Below are 22,653 nucleotides of genomic sequence, written 5' to 3' on the forward strand. Positions count from 1 at the left end.
ATGGCTTGTGGGATCTTAGTTCCCCAACCAGGGATTGAACCTGGGCCCTCGGCAATGAAAGTGCAGAGTCCTAACCACTGGGCTGCCAGGGAATTCCCAATATACCTATGATTTTTTTAATGAGAAAAGCAGGTTACAAGGAAGCACATACAATATAATCTCATTTTTGTGGAGGAAAAATTAGATACTTGTATATGTATAGAAAAAAAGTCTGAAGAATCCTATCCAAAATTGGAGAGCAAGATTAGCAGTCTTAGTTTGTGTCCAACCAAGTCCAGTAGTAATTTTCCGGATCTTCATTTGTTTTGGTACCACTAACTGTAACTATTAATTCTGGCCCCTGGGAAAGCCTCTGTCTTGTCCTGGATATAAATAAATCACCTCTCCCCTTAGTACAACAAAAAAAAAGGCTGGAGTTTTTTTTAAAGGAACTTTTCTAGGAAAATAAACAAAAAGTCACAATGAAAGCATAGAAACCAAAGTGTTTACAGAACACACATTACTTTTTCCTAAGTAGTAAAAGTCTATCCACCAGCTAGCTTAGCTGATGCAGTTTATGGCACTCTAAAGTCCTTGTGGCAATTCTTTACCCAGATCTTTCTAGCCAAACCTAGTAAGTTGGAAGTTTTGATTCAGTACTACCATTTAGGAATGTTGTAGAAGAAAATGGGATGGCATAGAAAAATGTATATAAAATATTAAATAAAAAATCAGATTATAAAATAGTATATATGATGGTATCCTAATTTTGTGTAAGGTATATGGTGTAATGTACAGAAAAAAACAAAACAGATAATCTTGAAATGGTAGCAGTGGTTATCTTTAAGTGGTGGAATTACAGCTCATTTTAAATTTCTTTCTGCTTCTCTATTTTTCTAAATTTTTACAGAAATGTAGTAATTCACATCAAACTTATAAGGCTCCATATTACCACAGTCACGTCCTCAGGTTCCTCCTTGGTGGATTCAACCAGCCTCAGATTGTATACTATATTTGCACTCCGTGGTTGTTTGAATCCTCAGATGCAGAACCATGGATAAGGAGGACTGACTAAGGGACTTGAGCATGGGGGTAGGGTGGGGTGTCCTGGAACCAGTCCCCCACGGATGTCAAGGCTTGACTATATAGTTTCTACTACAGACACGCCGTGTTTTATTGTGCTTTTAGCTTTACAGTACTTCACAGATCGTGTTTTTTACAAATTGAAGGTTTGTGGCAATCCTGTGTCAAGCAAATCTATCAGTGCCGTTTTCCCACCAACATTTGCTCTTTTCATTGTCTCTGTGTCACATTTCGGTAATTCTGGCAAATTTCAAACCTTCCACCAGCAAAAAGATTACGACTTGCTAAAGGCTCAGGTAATGTTTAGTATTTTTTAACAGTGAAGTATTTTTAAATTAAGGTGTATACATTGTTTTTTTTAGACGTAATTCTACTGTACACTTAATAGACTACTGTATAGTGTAAACATAATTTTTATATGTACTGGGAAACCAAAAAAATGCATGCAACTCGCTTTATCGTGATATTCACTTTATTGCAGTGGTCTAGAACTGAACCTGCAATATCAGAGGTATGCCTGTATATCAGTTCTAAACTCCTCTGGATGTTTTATAAAGGCTCTTTCTTTTTTTCTTTTTGGCTGCACCACATGGCATGTGGGATCTTAGTTGCCCAACCAGGGATCGAACACGTATATAAAGGCTCTTTTTAATCCAGCTTTTTCTACCTATCTAAATCTTCATAGTTTTGCCTCTGAATAGTCACCTTGTTCTTGGGCAGGAGGCATTATTAAATAAAGCTAAGAACATGTATGATCACTTCTTTTTTTTTTTTAAATTATAAAGACAGCTTTCCATCTTTTTTTAAATTTATTTTTTATTTATTTTTTAATTTTTATTTTATGGCTGTGTTGGGTCTTCGTTTCTGTGCGAGGGCTTTCTCTAGCTGTGGCAAGCGGGGGCCACTCTTCATCGTGGTGCGCGGGCCTCTCACTATCGCGGCCTCTCTTGTTGCGGAACACAGGCTCCAGATGCGCAGGCTCAGCAATTGTGGCTCACGGGCCTAGTCGCTCCGCGGCATGTGGGATCTTCCCAGACCAGGGCTCGAACCCGTGTCCCCTGCATTGGCAGGCAGATTCTCAACCACTGTGCCACCAGGGAAGCCCTGATCACTTCTTGTTTAGTATTGAAAGTACCCTCTCTTGTCTTTTGGTTTATATAGTACTGGAGCCAGCTAGGGTCCAACAGTGATCCACAAATTTGTACATTGTGACTGACTTCTCTTTCCAGTATATCTACCAGATGCTTAGTTGTCCTCAGAGTCTGTTAGCAAATCAAAATGGTGTTAAACCTGGGAAAGTACTGCTCTTTAAAGATGTTAGCTGATTGTTGTTATTTAGTTGTCTATTATGTGCAGTGGTGGGTGTTGGGCATTGCAGCTGGCAATACGAACAAGGAAATGGGGGAACACAGTAAGATATAGAAAACCTCAACTTTCTGTAAATTTGAATGGGTTGCTTTCTTACAGTGAATTTTAAAGTTCTTGGGTCCTTAAGTTTAGAAATCTATATAATAATAAATGAAATACAGTCACTGAAATAAACTTTGAGGATTATAAAAATAACCCAAGTATACTAGTTAGGACCAACGAGGCTGTTATGTATTAACAAATAATCTCCAAATTGCAATTGCTTAAAGCAATAAAGTTTCATTTATTGTTCACATTACAGACTGATGCAGGTTGCATGTTTCTCTTTGCAGCTCTCTCTAAGCAGTGTCCTCTTCCATTATTTGATGCCACCATCTTCATATGTAGCCTCCTAATTTGTGACAGAAGGGAAGAGAGATTGTAGGTGATTTGCACAGAAGATTTTATTGGCATAGTTGGAAGTGGCTCATTCAGTTTCACTTACATTCTTATGGTTAGAACCCAGTTTCGTGGCACATAAAAGTAAGGAAGGCTGATCTTCCTCTGTGCCTAGGAGAAATATAATGAAACGGGGTCACAAAGCATCGTGTCTGCCACACCAAAGTTTTAGAAGAATAAAATGTGCCACTAACCATATCTTATAGATGGGCTCTCTGTTTGTTTTTCTCTTTATCTGTTTGCCTTCTCTCTAGTTTCCTTCTTGCTCTCTGCCTTTCTGTCACATTAAGCTGCCCAAGGTTGCAGTGGAGTGAGTGAAAAATGATCTCTTTCCCTATTGCCTTTATTTCTTAAGGGAGAAGAAAGTCCCAACTCTAAGTAAGTACATCTTGCTAGTAAAACTTTTTGTACAAAACTTTAAAATTCCCTCTTCAAAAATAAAATCTGAACTTGTTGAATCAATCATATTTAGTTTTTATTTAAAATCTGAGCAACTTAGAGTAGCACATTCTCATAGCTTTGCCTAATCTATAAATGTCAATTTTTATTTATACTATCCATATAAAAAGGTCTCACTGTATCTGAAGAGATTCATTTCTTTATTCATTCATCAAATTTTAGTTGAGCTCCTGTTATATGCCAGGCACTATTCTAGGTATTGGGGATATAGTGATGAACAAGACAGAATTCCTATCTTGTATTCTGGTCAGATTTATTGATCATCAAGATCTGTGATGGATGGTGCAATGTATCAATTAGTAACCATAAATTAATTAGTTAACATACCAACTATAAGGATTACAAAATTAGAGTAAGCATCATAGGATTAGTGCAATGTAAACAGATTCATGGTGGTTGGTATTTAGAAACCATAATATCACAGGGAATAATATGGATCTGTTTTTTCTTTTAGCTTTAAAGAAACCCCCTGTTTCCTTTTCTCAATATGAAAGTCATCAGGTAATCTCCCATCTTCCAACTGGACAACCTCTCTCCCCAAATATGGTTCCAGGTATGAAGTCTTATTCTTAAAATTCCATTTGAAAATCAATTTTCTGGTCATGTATTGTTACATAGTGAATAAAACATGTCATTTAGCAGCACAGTGAAGTATCATTCATTATTCTAGTTAACTTTGTATATTATCAAATGACTGATAAAAGCTCAGGGGGAAATCATTACAAAATGAACTTTGTCTAATGGACTGTTAAGAGTGGAAGAATTATTTGTTCTGCCATTCTGGACTACGTTCCCTTTCATCACTACCAGTATATATGTATTTACCTTCTCCAAAATGTGTTCAAGTTTATCTCACAGAGGTCTTCTATAAAATGAGATCCGCCTGTATTAAACTCCCTACTCTGTACTTATCTGTGTGTTTTCTACTGAATACCTACTCAATTTTACAGAAATGTTCCCCTAAAATGAGAATTGATGTGATTAAAATTAATTGTAATAAAGATCTAAATCGAGGCTTTGATGAGTTAAAAAGGGAGGTGGGGGAAAGAAAAGTTATATCCAGGAGATACTAATAAGAAAGAATCAAGAGTTAACAGTTGTGTCACTGTGTAGATGAAAATGACTTCAAGACTAGAAATTCTAAAAGCCTTATTGGATTTTGGAGATTTCAGACAGCAATATAGAATTTGGAGGGAAGAAAAGTTACAGGTATCACTGCCATTTTAATCTTCGGGTTTCTACTATTGATATATATTCCACTGATGAATAGGTTTATAATCAATACTAAAGATACCCACCTGGGAATGATTAGTAAACTTCACACAACTAAAATCACATTGGTTATGAGATTTGATTAAAGAAATAAAATAAAGCTTTAAAAAAAAGCTACCTGACTACCCAGTATCAGATAACAGTGTGTCTTACCTTTTCTCAAGTAGGTCTTATGAAATTCTTCTGCAAAATATGACCTTAATTTGATGTTTTTATGCCATAGATTCTCATGTAAACCACAATGGAAACCCCAGAACTTCAAAACAGAACCCTTCCAATCCTCTTCAACATTTAATTCCAGGCCCTAACTTGGAGAGTGAACCCAGAATTCAAGCAGATATTCTAAAGCAGGCTACCAAGGATCGAGCCGGTGATCTCCATAAATTGAAGCAAAGTAAGAATCAGTTGATGAATATTATGCTGAAAAGATTTCTTTAAATATATTTATTTACAAGTCTCAATTAAGGTCTTCATTATTATAATCTCTAACTAATGGATGTATAGTGAAGTTATATACATATAAAGAGAATATGACAGTTGTAAAATTTAAAAGAAAAGTAGGTTTTAAATGGATAGAGATATTTTAAAGAACACTTTCAAAAACTTCTCTTGTTCTCCAGTGTTAAAAAATAAATTTCAGGTGAGTTGATTTTAAAAAATGCTATTAGTTCTTATGAATGTAAAATTTTTCTGAGAAGTGATGAGAGAAGATATATTTTGTTAGGCTAACATATGAAAACTTTGATTAGAAAGGAGGGAAGATAAAGAGTTTTGAAAAATGAGTTCTGGAAGAAATAAAGACTGCCATGGTAGAAAGTTCAATGCTGTTTCCTTTTCCATTCCCTCCAATTGCAATTTGCTTCATTTAGGTGTTAGAAGTGAAAGAAGTTGAACAAATTCATAGTACTGTGTAATAATGTTTGACTGCTTAATTGTTTCAGAGGTATTGATTATGATAAATGGACAATACCTGTTAATCTGCATAATTTTCTAATTGGTAGATTTTCAAGATGTATAAGAAAAAATTCTGGTAGTAGACAGAATTGGGGACAGGACAGCGGCTCTTAGACCAGCTCTCTTAAACTGTACTTTTCACTGCTTCTGCTTTTTAAGGCTTCTTCCCTTCAACTTCTGAATAGACAGAATGTCTGAAAGCTCCAGTTTGCTTTTGTTTACTTTTAATGATGGCTTCTATGGCAACAACTCTTCAGAGCAGTGTTTAGGCCTTTACTTGTACACAGGTTGTTTGTACTGTGATAACTGCACAGTGTTACATTTTTAATTGGTCTTATGACAGTTATTCATATTTCTGCATCTATATGAATGTATAGTTTGTGTACATTTAATTGACTTTCCTTCATTGACATTTTAAAGCATATCCATGTATCTTGACTGAAGTATTATATAAAAAATGTTTTTATTTACAAAAATATGGTTAACATTTTAAATACAGTGAAAAAATATTTCCTCCAAATCTTGTTGGGGAATTGGCTTCAAAACTTTTATCTCAACAAAAAGGTTTATAGTAAGGTCAGAATCTTACTAAGATAAAATATCTTAATTTGATCACAAGATTTTCTTCTACGTATAGTTTATTCTATAAAAATTGTTATTGTTGTCTTACCTCTCTTTTTTTTAACCAGTCTTTGGGTAAAGAATGTGATTGGAAAATGATCACCAGGAAATTATTACTTTACACAATTTTTTGGTTTTTTTGGCTGTGCCGTGTGGCATGTAGGTTCCTAGTTCCCCAACCAGGGATCAAACCCGTGCCCCCTGCAGTGGGAGCATGGAGTCCTAACCACTGGACCACCAGGGAATTTCCTACAATTTATTTTTAAAAGAGCCTATTGAGTTTTAAAATCTTACTCCGAATTCTTTTCAATGTATATATAGAGTTTAAATCAATGTGAGCACTATTTTGTGATTTACTTTGGCATTATTTCTTACATGCATTTTAACCTATCAAATAGTTATGTAGTTGTCATTTAAAAATATACATATATACATATACACACACGTAGACATATGCATATATTCCATTGTGTTTAGGCAATAATAGTAGTTCATTTAGCTCTACTCTTTGATTATTTAAATTATTTCATATTTTCTTATGTTAGATGTCATGATTATGAATATCTTTTTTTCAAATTATTTCCTGCTTCTCCTACTTTGGGTATTCCTTTAAAAGTGTAGTCCCCTAACTGAATTTATTAGGTCAAAGTACTTGACTAACTTTATAGCTCCTGTTACATGATGTCAGATTGTTCTCTAGGACAGTTTCACAATGTCACTAGAGATGTTTACATTTATTTATTTCCCTAAGGCCTGGCCACATTTGCTTTTTAACTCTTTTGTAAGGCATTTAGAATATAATGATTCCTTAAGGGTGTTTTAATAGGCATTTACTTTCTGGTGGCCTGTCCATTTTTATGTGAGGAATTATACTATAATTATATCTTGGTATAATCTGTGCATCAGTTTTGACCACTGAGCCTGATAACTTTGGAGATTGATCCTATACCTTTCTGTCAAATCTTTATCAATAATTCAGATGCTAACCTTTGATAAATTAACTTTACTACAGTTTCCACTTCTGCCTTTTGTGATATGAGACTTTATTATATCATGCAAATGATTTTTTTAGAAATTAAAAATAAGTTTAAAATTGTGGTAAAATACATATAAAATTCACCAAAGTGCACAATTCAGCAGTATTTAGTACATTTATGATGTTGTGCAATCATTACAACTGTCTAGTTCCAGGAAGTATTCATCACTACAAAAGAAAACCCTGTACCCATTAAGCATTCACTCCCCATTTTCTCCTACCCACAGTCCTTGGCAATGACTAACCTATTTTCTGACTCTATGGATTCACCTGGAATCCTGGATATTTCATGTAAATGGAATCATACAATATGTAGCCTTTTGTGTCTGGCTTCTTTTTCTTAGCATACTGTTTTCAGAGTTCAGCCATGTTGTCGCAGGTATCAATACTTTATTCCTCTTTTGGCTGGATAATATTCAGTTGTATGAATACATTTTGTTTATCCATTCATCTGTAGATGGGCATTTGGATTGTTTCCACTTTTTGGCTATTGTGAATAGTGCTGCGATGAACATTCATTTACAAGCTTTTGTTGAACACTTGTTTTCAATTCTTTAAGTGTGTACCTAGATGTAGAATTGCTGGGTTATATGGTAATTCTGTGTTTAGCTTTATAGGAAAGTGCCAAACTATTTTCCACAGCAGCTGCACCATTTTACGGTTCCATCAGCAATGCACGAGAGTTCCAGTTTCTCGACATCCCTGTCAACACTATCAGTATTTTTCACTGTTGCTGTTGTTTTTACTGTTGCCATCCTAGCGCGTGTGAAGTGGTATCTCATTGTGATTTTCATTTGCATTTCCCTAATGACTAATGACATTGAGCATCTTTTCATGTACTTGTTGGCCATTTGTGTATCTTCTTTAGAGAAATGTATATTCAAGTCCTTTGCCCATTTTAAAATTGGGTTGTTTGTCTTTGCTGTTGAGTTTTAAGCATTATTTATGTATTCTGAATACTAGACCCTCATCAGATGTATGATATGCAAATATTTTTACCCATTCTATCATTTGTTTTTTCACTCTCTGATAGTGTCCCATGATGCACAAAGTTTTCAGTTTTGATGAAGTCCAATTTATCTATTTTTCTTTTGGTGTTCATGCTTTTGGTGTCATATCTAAGAAACCTTTGCCAAATCAAAAAGGTCATGTTTTCTTCTAAGAACCTCATAGTTTTCGCTCTTTTTTTAACTTGAGGTGTAATTGATTAAAATATTATATTAGTTTCAGGTGTACAACATGATGATTCAGTGTTTGTATACATTGCAAAATGGTCACAACAATAATAGTTTTAGCTCTTATATGTACGTTTTTGATCTATTTTAAGTTAATATTTATATACAGTATGAGGTAAGGATCCAACTATATTCTTCTGTGCATCGGTATTCAGTTGTCCTAGCACTATTTGTTGAAGACACCTTCTTTCTCCATTGAACAGTCTTGGTATCCTTGTTGAAAATCAGTTGACCACACATGTGTGGGTTTATTCTGGATTCTTAATTCTGTTCCATTGAGACCAGATGCCAGGAGCACACTGTTTTGATTACTGTCACTTTGTAGTAAGTTTTGAAATTGGGAAGTGTGAGTCTTCCAACTTTGCACTTCTTTATAAGATTATTTTGACTGTTTGGCGTCTCTTACAATTCCATGTGAATTTTAGGATCTGCTTGTCTATTTCTACTAAAGAGACAGTTGGGATTTTAGTAGGAATTACATTAAATCTTTAGATTGCTTTGGGGAGTATTATCATTTGAACAATATTAGGTCTTCCAATCCATGAAGATGGGATGTCTTTCCATTTATTTAGGGTATCTTTAATTTTCTTCAGCAGTTTTTGTAGTTTTCAGTGTACAAGTCTTTCGCCTCCTTGGTTAAATTTATTCCTAAACATTTAATTATTTTTTATGTTATTGTAAATCAAATTGTTCTCTTAATTTCCTTTTCAGATTGTTCATTGCTAGTGCATAGAAATATGACTGATTTATTTGTTTCCTTGGCTTTTGGTTTTAAAAATTTTAATGCAAATGTCTAAGAATATGCTAATATTTGGGTTCATCTTAGAATGGTATTTTATTTTCACTCTTTTAGAAATAATAGTGTTTTTAAATATACTGTAAAAATATACCTATGTCATATACATTAGCATATACATAAACATATGTGTATATATATATATATAAAGTCAATATTTTGAATATGATTCAAAAATTTTATGAGTATTTTACATCAACTACATTTTTTTTTCTTTTTACCTTTTGACGTCCCTTCACCCATTTCTCCCATGTCCCCACCCCCAACCTCTGCCAACCACCAATCTGTTCTCTGTATCTATGAGCTTGATTTTTTTTTTTTTTTCTTTTTGGCTGCATTGGGTCTTTGTTGCTGTGGGCTTTCTCTAATTGTGGCAAGCGGGGGCTACTCTTCGTTGCGGCATGCGGGCTTCTCATTGCAGTGGCTTCTCTTGTTGCAGACCACGGGCTCTAGACACACGAGCTTCAGTAGTTGCAGCATATGGGCTCAGTAGTTGCGGCACGTGGGCCCTAGAGCACGCAGGACTCAGTAGTTGCAGCACACGGGCTCGCGGGCTGGGCTCTAGGGCATGCAGGCTTCAGTAGTTGTGGCTTGCGGGCTCTAGAGCACAAGCTCAGTAGTTGTAGCTCACGGGCTTAGTTGCTTCATGGCATATGGGATCTTCCCAGACCAGGGATCAAACCTATGTCCCCTGCATTGGCAGGTGGATTCTTAACCACTGTGCCACCAGGGAAGTCCCTATGAGCTTGATTTTTATTTGTTTGTTTTACTTTTTCTTAGATTCTACATATAAAAGAGATCATATGGTACTTACTTATTTCACTTGGCATAATACCATCAAGGTTCAACCATGTTGTTGCAAATAGCAAGATTTCATTCCTTTTTGTTGCTAAATAATATTTCATTGCATATATATACCACACTTTCTTTGTCCATTCATCCACCAATGGACACTTAGGTTGTTGCCATATCTTGGCTATTGTAAATAATGCTGCAGTGAACATGGGGGTACCTGTTTCAAGTTAGTGTTTTCATTTTCTTCAGATAAATACCCAAAATGGAATTTCTGGATCATATGGTAATTATATTTTTAATTTTTTGAGGAACCTTCATACTGTTTTCTGTAGTGGTTGCACCAATTTACATTACAAAGAGCATAAGGGTTCCCTTTCCTCCACATTTCTCCAATTATGACTGATTTTTGTTTGTTGATCTTGTATCCTGCAACTTAGCTGAATTTAACACAATAGGTTTTTATTTGTGTATATTCCAGCATATCCATCTTGACTCTTATGACAACTTTCATTTCTTTTATTGAAAATCATCTGTCCTTTTTCTGGCCGTAAATATACTACTCAATTTTCATTTATTTTTTTTTACCATGAATGGATTATTTGACCTCTTTGGAATATTCAGTGATCCAAATTTAGTTTTCTCTATCTTGATAACCACTTGTCCCAGGATTATTATTTATTTTCCCTTTGTGATATTTACTTCTGGTTTATCTTGTACACACATAAACTCACATTAAATTATTTCACTATTTTTATCTCTCTCTAGAATTTCCATTTTTTTCCATTTCTTGTCTTTATCTGTAGCATATGGTACAATTCTGATACCAATTCCAATGTGTGTGGGTTTTTCCCACACCACTAAGCAATTCTCTAACACCAGCTGGGTATCTACAGTTTAACTCAATTCTGACACTATCTACCTGGAGATAGCCTCAGATCTCACAGGTTAAGGGCTCAGTCCTCCCCCACTTCAGATGCCAATTACAAGTCCAGATTGTTGCCTATATTTCTGACTGACTGGATGAAGATCTAAGGTACCAACAGCCCCTTCCTTGGGTGCAGTTAATTTGCTGGAGCAGCTTGCAGAACTCGGAGAAACATTTTACTTACTAGATTACCAGCTTATAAAAAATATAACTCAGGAGGAGCCATATGGAAGAGTTGCATAGGACAGCACAGAGCTTCCATGCCTGTTCCAAGCATGCTAATCTCCCCAAATCTCCATGGGTTTTTATGGAGGCTTCATTACATAGGCAATACACATTCATTACATTGCTTTATAATAATCTGAACCTACCTTAAAATTTTTAAAAAACTAAATTTTTCTCTGTTCCAGAAGTGTCAGTTTATCAAGTTCTATGACTAGCCTCAAATGTAGTTTTAATTACAATTTCATCCTTTTTTTAATCCTTACTGTTTTCTTCTTTGGTTTTATCCTCCTCAAAATCATATTTGCCTAAAAGTTTCTATATAGTAGAAGAATTATTTAAAATAAACATTTGGGACTTCCCTGGCAGTCCAGCAGTTAAGACTCCGTGCTTCCACTGCAGGGGTTGTGGGTTCCATCCCTGGTCGGGGAACTAAGATTCTGCATGCTGCGCAGAGTGACTAAAAAGGAAAAATAAAATAGAATAGAATAGAAAACAAATATTTAAGGTATATACAAGGAACTGTTACCAGAAGGGGGACCCCTTCCAGGGCCCTAGAGTGGGCTCTTGTCTAACACTTGGAAATGAATTGTCCGTGGAGACGCATTTACTGACAAAGCAAAAGACTTTATTGGAAAGGAGCGCTCGAGCAGAGAGCAGCAAGGTAAGGGAACCCAGGATAATTGCTCTGCCACGTGGCTTGCAGTCTCAGGTTTTATGGTAATAAGGTTAGCTTTCTGGGTTGTCTCTGGCCAATCATCTTGCCTGTGCCCATATTTGGTCCTATTCAAGGCCCTTCCTGATGGCGTGTGCATCTCTCAGTCAAGATGGTTTCCAGCAGGAGGGTTTCTGGAAGGTTGGCAGGACATATTATGGACTGGTGTCTCCTCCCTTCTTTGGGAACCAAATTCTCCCGGTTGGTTTGTGGTGGCAGCACTGTGTTCATTATCAGGACCTCCTGTTGTGAGACTACTCATGCAGGTGGTTATTATGATGTCTGGCCAAGGTGGGTGGTTTTGGTCAATGGTTTCCTAACAGAACCATTAGAGATAATCTAATGCCCTGTTACTCACTACTGTGGACTAGCAGCATCCACATCACCTGTGATTGTTAAGAAGATTTCAGACCCTACCCTAGACCTTATTTATATTTACATTAAAGTTTGAGACTCCACTATTATGTGATTTCTTCATTTTACAGACAAGAAAATTTAGATCCAGAGTGTTTAATTTACTTGAGGCAAATAGTGGAACAACCGGGACTGTTATCTAGGTCCCTTATCTTCAGGTTCACTGCTTTTTCACTGTATCACACTACCTCCTCTATACTTTTAAAGTTTTGGAAAAATTCTTTAATAGTTCCTTTTCTTGTTCTATTTCTGGCAAACTCCTAATCGTACTTTAAAGCTGTGCTCTGCTGGCATCTATTTGATAAAGCCCTTCTCATATCCCTACTGTCTTGACCAAATCAATCATTCCCTTCTCAATGTATAGTTGACCCTTGAACAACATAGATTTGAACTGCATGGGTCCACTTATATGTGGATTTTTTTCACTAGTAAATACTACAGTACTACGCAGTCTGCAGTTGATTGAATATGAGGATGTGGTTGCTGCATGTATGGAGGTGCAACTTTAAATTATATGTAGATCTTTGACTGTGTGGAGGGTCAGTACCCCTAACTCCCATGTTGTTCAAGGGTCAACTGTACTTCAAGCCATTGAACATATTATCATTAGTGTATATACCACATCATTTTGTAATTAACTGTTGAAGGGGAGGAAAAAATTTTCCATGACCTTTTTAGGATCCCTGGCTGGGTCTGAAAATTAAACTGAGAAAGATTAACAGGAAAAAAACCCTACAAATTTATTTAACATGACACAGGTCCCTTCATAAGGAAAAGGAGACCCAAATAAATGGTTAAACCTGAATTTTTATTTTTAAAAAAATTTAAACAGTAAGTATATATGGGAAATAATTACTGTAGTAGTACGGAAAATTTATCTAATCATTTTACATTATAAAAATGATTTATGCAGAAGTGGTTTAGTTTAGAGAAATTGGCATTATTATTACTGACATCATTTGGATATAACTGAGAAAAAATATAAGATGAATAAAAAGTTTTTGGAACATGATATCCAAGAAAGTTTTTAATCTTCGTTTTGTTTTCAGTCAGTGTCAAGGTGACTCTCTCCAGGTCATTGTGCAATAAGCTATTGGTACAAACCAAAACATGATTATGGAAATACTGTATGAGTTTACCCACCCTTTTACTGAGAATTTCCTCTCTATTGTCTCCTCCCCTTAGTGAAATAATTTCAAATTCCCTAATTTCAACATATTCCATAATAATATGTCTAACTATAAAATTATATATTTACATAATATGTATATGTAAAATATATATACATACACACAACACTTAATACACATGCAAATATTAGAGAAAAGTAAGAGATTCTTTAAGATACATTTTTAAAGGCAGGAAGAAAGAGGCAGAGGGAGAGATATCCATTCAGTTTAAACAGAGAAAGGCAGAAGACAGATCACATATTTCATTGAATCTGAAAGTCATTAATTTTAAGTTCAACACTTTCTTTAAATTTTTGGCCACGCCGTACGGCTTGCAGGATCTTAGTTCCCTGACCAGGGATCAAACCTGTGTCCCCTGCAAAGGAAGAGTGGAGTCTTAGCCACTGGACCGCCAGGGAAATCCCAACACGTTTTTTTTTTTTTTTTTTACCACCAAGAAAGGAAAAAAGTTGCTGCCAGTTACACTATGACACATCACTGATTTGAAGATGTATCCTGATGTTAGCAGTATTAAATGTGAAAAAGTCCATCTTAGAATCAATGAAATGTATATGTAGTATTTTTTGTCTTTTTTCTCTTTTGAGTGATATCTTATTTCTTAAAAATCCATTTTCAAGATTAATATTTTAGATTAACATTAGGGTAAGTTTTACCTCCAAGTAACTGAAATGGCAAATGAGAATGTCAGTATGCTGCAAAAGTTTCCTTTTTTAATGAATTATCTCTGAAGTCAAAAATGTGTTTAGTGACCCGTTCATAAAGAAAAGGTTTCCTTTGCCAATAAACAAGTTATAGGTTTGATACAAATGAGTGATCATTATTCATGTCTGGAACTTCATGGGCTCAGCCCTCCTAGTTAATAATTAATGCAGAATTGGGAACATATTTGCCTACTTTTTGTTTCTTCTAGATTAGTGTTCGAAGTGCAAATCTATATTATTAGGCTAATTTCCCCTTCCAATTTATTATTTTTTTAAATTAATTTTTATTGGAGTGTAGTTGCTTTACAATGTCGTGTTAGTTTCTACCATACAGCAAAATGAATCAGCTATACGTATACATATATGTCCTCTTTTTTGGATTTCCTTCCCGTTTAGTTCACCACAGAGCACTGAGTAGAGTTCCCTGTGCTATACGGTAGGTTCTCATTAGTTATCTACTTTATACATAGTATCAATAGTGTATATAAGTCAATCCCAATCTCCCAATTCCTCCTACCTCTCCCTTCCCCCTTGGTATCCATACATTTGTTCTCTACATCTGTGTCTATTTCTGCTTTGCAAATAAGGTCGTCTATACCATTTTTCTAGATTCCACATATATGCGTTAATATACGATATTTGTTTTTCTCTTTCTGACTTACTTCACTCTGTATGACAGTCTCTAGGTCCATCCATGTCTCTACAAATGACCCATTTTCATTCCTTTTTATGGCTGAATAATATTCCATTTCCCCCTCCACTTGCGAACCCTTCAACAAATTTGTTATTCAGTCTTCAAAAGAAATGTATTTGTCTTGCCCAAATTAATGGGAGTCTTAGACAGCTGAATATTCCTTCCAAATTCTTAGTTTGTTTGTTTTTTTATTAGCTGTTACATAATTAAATAGTACAATCTGGTATCTCAGTATGGTACAGATTTTAGGACCAACTATTCCTTTTCCAATCAATGCTAAATACTTAGCATTGAATGTTTTTATAATAGGCTTGATGAAGAGTGGAAAGATATGATAGGACAAAGGATATGAAGTAAGTGTAGTAGACTGGGAGAAATTTAGCAAGGCTCATTTATTCAGGTTCTTCTTGATGTCCTTCTGTCTTGGATATAAGGATATTCCTTTACTCCAGGTATAGGGAGGGTACCACTCACATGAGGGTTTTATGACCTGCTTCAGGGGAAGGTCAGAAAGTCCTTTCTGCACATGCCATTTCTCAAATTCCTTCAGCTTGAAATATTTAATATTTCAAGGTGCTATATTTTCAGGTTGCATGTCGTGAAACCTGTCATTCCCCTGTCTGAAACTTCCATATGAAGTTTCACAATCCAGAAACTGAGTTGTTAGCTTGCTCCATAACCCATTGAACTAGTCTCAGTCCTGGGTATTTCAAGGGAAACATAAGAAAAACAAAGGTTAATGGTTGGTACAAACTGTAAACTCGGTTTTTTAGTCCAGAAGACAGTCAATCAAGAAGATTTTCTAGATGTTGGACTTGAAGCATCTTCAGATGCTTCATATTGCATTGGCAATATGACAGCTTTTCCTTGAATATCTGGTGATGTCATCAGGTGATCTGTTGAACTTTCTAAGTGGCCTAAATGGCAACAGGCACAAAGGTTGTCCATACATGAACTGTTGTGGTGATTTCTCTGAAGTTTATATCAAACTGTCCATCTTCAGCTTGCAAGGCTTTGGGAAAAGGACAATTTTAAGTTTTAATGATTCAAAGTTAGAAGGGGTGAGAAAAATTGGAAACTTTAATTTGGAGAGTTGCAGCCAGATATTGAAGGAAACTAAAAGGATTCAGCATCTAGTCTAGTTTGCAGGTAGGTAACAAGATCTTAAAGACAATAAATAGGACTAGTATTTAATAGCCACAAGGGTTTACTGTCATTTTCTATTGAAGCATCATTTTTCTCTCTATAGTCACCCCATTTCTATCAAAGATAATCAAAGACTATTTTTCAAAATAAGTCTAGTCTCATTAAACTTGGCCTGATTATTTATGTGAGTGCAAGAATAGTGATTGACCACATAGGTCTTTTGAGTTTTCTTTGCTGGAACTTTTCATAAGGATTCTCAGATTGGATCTTTAAAAGCCTCTGGAGGCGAGGAAGCCAAGCCAGAGACTCGCCTTCAGACTTCGCCTGCAGTACCTAGAGACAATTCCTATCTTCTTGAGGTTCACAATATATCCTGAAGTTCCTGGGCCTGCCAGGAAGTGACCTTCCTTATTCATCTGAAAGGCTGGGAACTTTGTATACCAGGTATAAGCTGGTTTTTTTCGAGGGAGGATGGGGGCACTTTATAAGTATTGACACTTTAATCTCAGCCCTAGTTCCATGAAGCTGTCTGGTCATATCTGACTTTATGCATCATTCTCAAATATGACATTCTAGTTAGAGCCTTGGTAATATAGCCAAAGTTTCCAACTGTGTTCTATTACAAGGAGAGCAGATTCTTACTGAACTTAAAATAACTATATTGCCATGAAAACAAGCTTTCTGACTAAGAGTTCCTGCATTCTGGAGGGATTAGGTAGGGAGAAAAAGTAGTTGTTTTATCTTTAGTCACAAAAGTATACTTTTGTGAATAAAAATAAATAACACCAAATTGCTGTGTTATAGATAGTTTAAGAGATAAGAGGAAAAGGTTTCCTTAAATCTGGAAAACAAAAGATTAAAGTACCTCAATGTTGGGTAGTGTGTCCTGAATCCTATAACTGTTTGTATACATGTCCTCTCTGTTAGAGTGGTAACTCACAAGGGCAGGAACTGTGTCTTCTTCTTTTTTATTTTCCCAGCCTTGCATGTACATAGTAAACATTTGTTAAACTTACTGCATTACTTTTGGAATTTTATATTTCTGTAGTTAGTCACACAATCAAAATGATTACTTGGTCATAAATTATATAATACATGAGAAGTTCCCTACTTTTAATTTCTTTATTCTAAAATTCTTAGTCCTGAAACTTTTATAGTCTGTCTCTTTTTTTAAATTGTAGTTTATGGATTGTTTAAATTTTTTTTATTTTCAAAAAACCCAACTACTAATTTTGCCACTTTTTAATTTTCAATCTGCCTTTTATTTTATTCTTTGCTATTTGTGACTTGTCACTTTATTCCCCTTTTAAGTTTTTGGACAGATACTTAATTCTTCACACTTAATTCTTTCTTACTAATATATTAACTTATAAACAAATTTTATCAAACGCCTGTTAGGCAAAACACTATGCATTTGTAAACACAATTTTTCCTCTGTTGTTTCGTTGTGTGTATTAAGTTTTTATATACTAAATTTCCATTTCTATTGTCTTTTAAAAATTTTTGCCATTTTATTCTGACTTTATTCTTCATGAATAAGCATTAAGGGCATTTTTTTTTCTCTATAGTTTTAATTGTTTTTGTTTGTTTGTTTGGCCATGCTGTGTGGCTTGCAGAATCTTAGTGCCCCAACCAGGGATTGAACCTGGGCCCTCAGCAGTGAAAGCATGGAGTTCTAACCACTGGACTGCCAGGGAATTCCCTCTATAGTTTTAATTGTTAACTTCACTTTTCCATCTGCATTCAAAATAGGTAAAAAAGAACGTTTAGAATAGCAGATGAGGGATAAGTGTATTTGTTCATTTGGGAGATTAAGGCTTATAGGAATGGCCAGGCTTTAGTGGAACTTGAAGAAAGTGATCTTGTGTTAGGCTAGATCTATATGTTCTGTTTCCAAAACTTTGTTAAATAGCAAAAATAATTCTTTGCAGAGATTGAAAACTGATGACACTTCACCATATCCAGCTAGCATATTAGTTTTGTTCAGTCCACACAGTGATTTTTAAAAATCTGAAATAGTTGCCAGTATTTAAAAGTCAAGAGATTTCATGTAAAATTCGAAGCCTCTAATTCTCTTAAACCAGATTGTTTGACATAATCACTGGAACTGATTATGACTATTCTGTTTAGAATGAGACTTGCCTTGTCCCATTTCTCATAATCCCACTTTGACGTATTACATCCAATTATCTTGCTTGTCTGATACTTGGAGGCATTTGAGTTTGTGGCCCCTTTCTATAACATGAAAATATAGAATAGAAACCTTGTAGTTGATCCAGGGCAGGGGCTTAGCTGTTAGGAATCCATGGCAGTATAGAAAGGTACATGAGGTTAGACTGGGCTTGAGAGGGAAGTATTACCTGAAAGTTAGCGAGCAAGGGGCATTAGACTGAGAAGTAATATTGAAAAATGGTAAATGAGGAGATGGTAGTCTTGAGAAAAAAGGTACTGCATTGAAAATGCCAGAGACAGAACACTGTTATCATAATGAGGCCTTATTGATAAATGGAAAGTACGAAGTAGGAGTAGGAAGAAAGTGTCTGAGTATGTGAAGAAATATCTTTTTCTGTCTCGACTCCTTTTACATCATGGAGACAGTTACAATCTCAGTCCATATCGTCATCTAATTTTACTTCATCTAGAGACCAAAGGTATATAGAGAGACCAATAAGTACAAATAATAGAAGTATAACTAGGTAATGAATATAAAAGTATTTGATTCTGTAGGTACTAAATGATATGCTGTTAGAACAAGTTGAAAATTTTGTTGAAACTGACTACTGGACATGGGGGAAAAAATCTTAGATTTTATACAATGACCACAACAATTTTTTTGACAGTTTTAAATTTAGTATATTTTATAACTTAATATATCATACTTATATTGATACATTTTTTGTAAATTTAATTTTGTCTTGCCACATCATGCAAAAATGGCTAGGTAATTTGTTGGCACGTTTTGCCCTTATTTAGAAAATATATTTGGGTTGGTTTAATTTAAAATGTAGAATGTAGTCTATATGGTGACACAAAATATAGTTTAGGGGATACTTCAGAGTATCCTGGAGGCACACTTCAAAGAAATAGTCAGACATCCTCCAAAGTAGTTGAAACGGAGAATTCATGGAAGACCCACCTGTTTGCCAATTAGGAGGGCTGTACTCTATATATTTAGATGCCTTGAATTGAGAAAACAGTTCATTTCAAATGTCAGCCCTGTACTGAAAGTCACAAGGACTTTCAAAACAGTAGGTGGTGATTGTTGATCAATATGGGCTTTTCTGTATGCGTGCTCCAGGGTGAGCAGCAGCAGAAATTCATTTATTTAACTTGGTTAATGATTCCCCTGAACAACTTGGTGAGACAAGCTAGTGTATCAGAGAGTACATGATTTTATGTATGGATTTTTTTTAAAGTATTTTTCAGCCTCTGATCTAGATGGCTTAGTGAGTTTATCACCTTTGAGATATCCACTCTGCTCACACAGATAACAATAGATAAAATGTAAAAAGAGAGAACTAAAAGGATATTGATAATCTCAAAAACATGTTAAAAATTACTGTGGTCAAGAAATGAAACAAAAATACACGACGATGAAAGGAAATGAATGATTAGACCTATTAGGTTCCAGGTCTGGAAATGAGGCTTCAAGGAATTTGACTCTTAAGAGCAAAAGAATATAATGGGAGCCAGGCTTATTGCTTAATGCCAGGATTTAAATAAGGCCCCATCTTCCTTGGCAGAGGAAGCAGAAAATAAATGTTGCTGACTGCCATCAAGAACTACAGTGTTTAGCAACCTGAAGGCTTATGGAGCCAGAAACCTGCAGATGCAGCCTTATGACCACACTGCATGGTCATACCACATTACTATTAGTTCTGTAATGAATCTGTGCTATCCCAAATAGCATCATGGTATAGAAACTCTGAAATGTGATTTAAAAATCTTATCCTAGACTGGGGAACTGGGACATCTCTAAAATGAATACATAATAAAATAAAACAATTTTATTTTAAATAAAATAAAATAAAATGAATAGATAATATAGGTGAACACAGAGAGGGTAGAAGAGAAAAAACACAAATACCCCGCCCCCCATACACACATCCACACTGAAAATTAATCAGCAAACCAAAACCCCCAAATATATGAAAAATGTTAATGCTAAGAGAGCCAACATATCAACAATTGAAACATGAAAATTATTTTTGTGTTTAAGGGTCCTCAAAGAGAGATGAAGAAATAACTTATTCAAAAAAAGAAGAGATTAAGAAACAGGCAGAAATAAAACAAAAACAGCTAGCTATAAAAACCAGTTATACATTTTAGAAATGAAAAGTATAATCATTGAAATAAAAAATCAGCTTATGAGTTAGACCATGAACATAGTTGACTGATTGATTAGGAATCTTGTACTGAGATATTCAACAAGAATGTAACACAGAGTAGCAAAGACATAGATAGATATAGAGATAAGTATATATCATATGTATATGTGACAGAGATGTTAAGAGAGACAGAAGATATATGTGTGTCTAATAGGAGTTTTGAATAGAGTAAATGGTAGATAATCAATACTTGAAAAGAAATTTGAAAACTTTAAAGCGCTCAGAATTTTCTGAGGTTGAAGAAAGACATGAATTGTTAGATCAGATATGCCTGGGATAAATGAAGAAAGTCTTTGCTTTTAGGCATTGTAGGAAAACCTCAGAGTATCTAAAAATAACGGGAAAAATCTTAAATGATACCAGAAAATATAGATTATTTCCAGGGAATGACAATTATATTGACAGCAGATTTTTCATCAGCAAATTAAATGCCAGACAATAATAGAATAGTATCTTCATTGTGATGAGTAGAAGATAACTACCAACATAGAATATTATACCAGCTAATGAGGACAGCAAGGACAAAATGAAGACGTACTCAGTGGGTAGAGGCGGAATAGGAGATAATATTGAAAGAAAGGAAGAAGAAAATTCAAAGAAAGGCGTCTAAACAGTAAAATCAAAGAAATAAGATCAAATACTACAAAAGCCATGATAAATATAAACAGATTAAAGTTACCTGTTATAAGAGATGATAAAAGGATATGCAAATCAAATCCAGCTATATATAGTGTTTACAACTAAATCTTAAACACAAACACGTAGAAAACATGAAAATGAAAAGACTATAAAAGAGGCTTCTCACTTCTGGGTATATACCCAAAAGAATTGAAAACAGGGACTTGAACAGGTATTTGTACATTCATATTCATAACAGCATTATTCACAATAGCCAAAAGGTGGAAGCAACCCAAGTATTTCAACAAATGAATGGATAAACAAAATATGGCATATATGTACAATGGAATATTATTCAGCTTTAAAAAGGAATGAAATTCTGACACATGCTACAACATAGATGAACCTTCAAAACGTTATGATAAGTGAAATAAGCCAGTCACAAAAGGCAAATACTGTTGTGATTCCACTTACATGAGGTACCTAGAGTAGTAAAATTTCATAGAAACAGAATGGTGGTTGCCAGGGGCTGGGTGGAGAAGGGGGTATTGTTTAATGCATACAAAGTTTCAGTTTGGGAAGATGAAAAAAGTTCTGAACATAGATGGTGGTGATGGTTATAGTAAACACTGTCAATGTATTTAATGACCACAACACTGTCAATGTATTTGATGCCACTGAACTATACACTTAAAAATGGTTAAGATGGTAAATTTTATGTAATGTATATTTTGCTATAATGTAAGAAAAAAAGATATTCCTTGGAGAAATAATAATCAAAAGAAAGCTGATGTAAAGTATTAGCAAATAACAATAGATTTTAAGGAGAGAAGAAAAAACATACTCCATAGTAACAAGAGGAACAATCTCCAAAAAAGAGGGAATCCTCATCTAAATACATAGCCGGGAAACAGGAAGACAAAAAACTGATGCAATTTCAAGGATTAATTGATGACTACATAATTAATGGGAAATGTTTTAATATACTTCTTTCAAAACTTATAAATCACCAAGACTATAGAAATTTTGAAGCAAAAACTATCGTTTATTCAAATATATATAAATATATACAGATCCCATTGCTTAATGAAGAGAAAAACATTTTTCAAGTACTCATGGAATAATTACAGAGGTTGCCTAGATACTAGGTCATAGGGAGTCTTAATAAATGTCACATAATTTATATCATGAATATTATTTTAAAACTCCTGTATTATAAACTATAAAGAGTCAATCCTCAACTCTATTTTGGGGGGATTTGTAATGGGCATTTCAAATTTTACAGAACTAAATGATACAATAATATAAGTACCACACATATCAAAATGTGAGGGATACATCTGAAATAGTATTTACAGCTAAATTTATGGCCTCAAAAGCATTAAGGAAAAAAAACTAAAAATTAAATGAGTTGCATTCAACCCCAAAACAGTAGTAGTAATAGTAGTAGTGGTGGTGGTAAGTGTACTTCTACTGTTATAATGATGGTGGTACTAAGTTCCCTGACCAAGGATCGAACCCGTGCCCCCTGCAGTGGAAGCGCAGAGTCTTAACCACTGGACCAACAAGGAAGTCCCAAAAGGAAGTTTCATAACACTTTCAAG

At 34.8% G+C, this 22,653-nt stretch overlaps 1 protein-coding gene across 2 annotated transcripts in view; it reads left to right on the top strand.

Annotated features, from left to right (window-relative positions):
• Window positions 1–22,653, top strand: part of GOLM2 (golgi membrane protein 2) — a 102,075-nt gene that overhangs the window by 63,255 nt on the left and 16,167 nt on the right. For both annotated transcript variants that reach the window (XM_082450141.1, XM_082450142.1), the window contains exons 7-8: window positions 3,782–3,880; window positions 4,823–4,993. In XM_082450141.1, the coding sequence (XP_082306267.1) occupies window positions 3,782–3,880; window positions 4,823–4,993 (270 nt within the window). The remainder of the gene's footprint in view (window positions 1–3,781; window positions 3,881–4,822; window positions 4,994–22,653) is intronic.

The sequence above is a fragment of the Balaenoptera physalus genome, assembly GCF_965194825.1.
Source record: "Balaenoptera physalus genome assembly, chromosome: 2".
Lineage (NCBI taxonomy): Eukaryota > Metazoa > Chordata > Mammalia > Artiodactyla > Balaenopteridae > Balaenoptera > Balaenoptera physalus.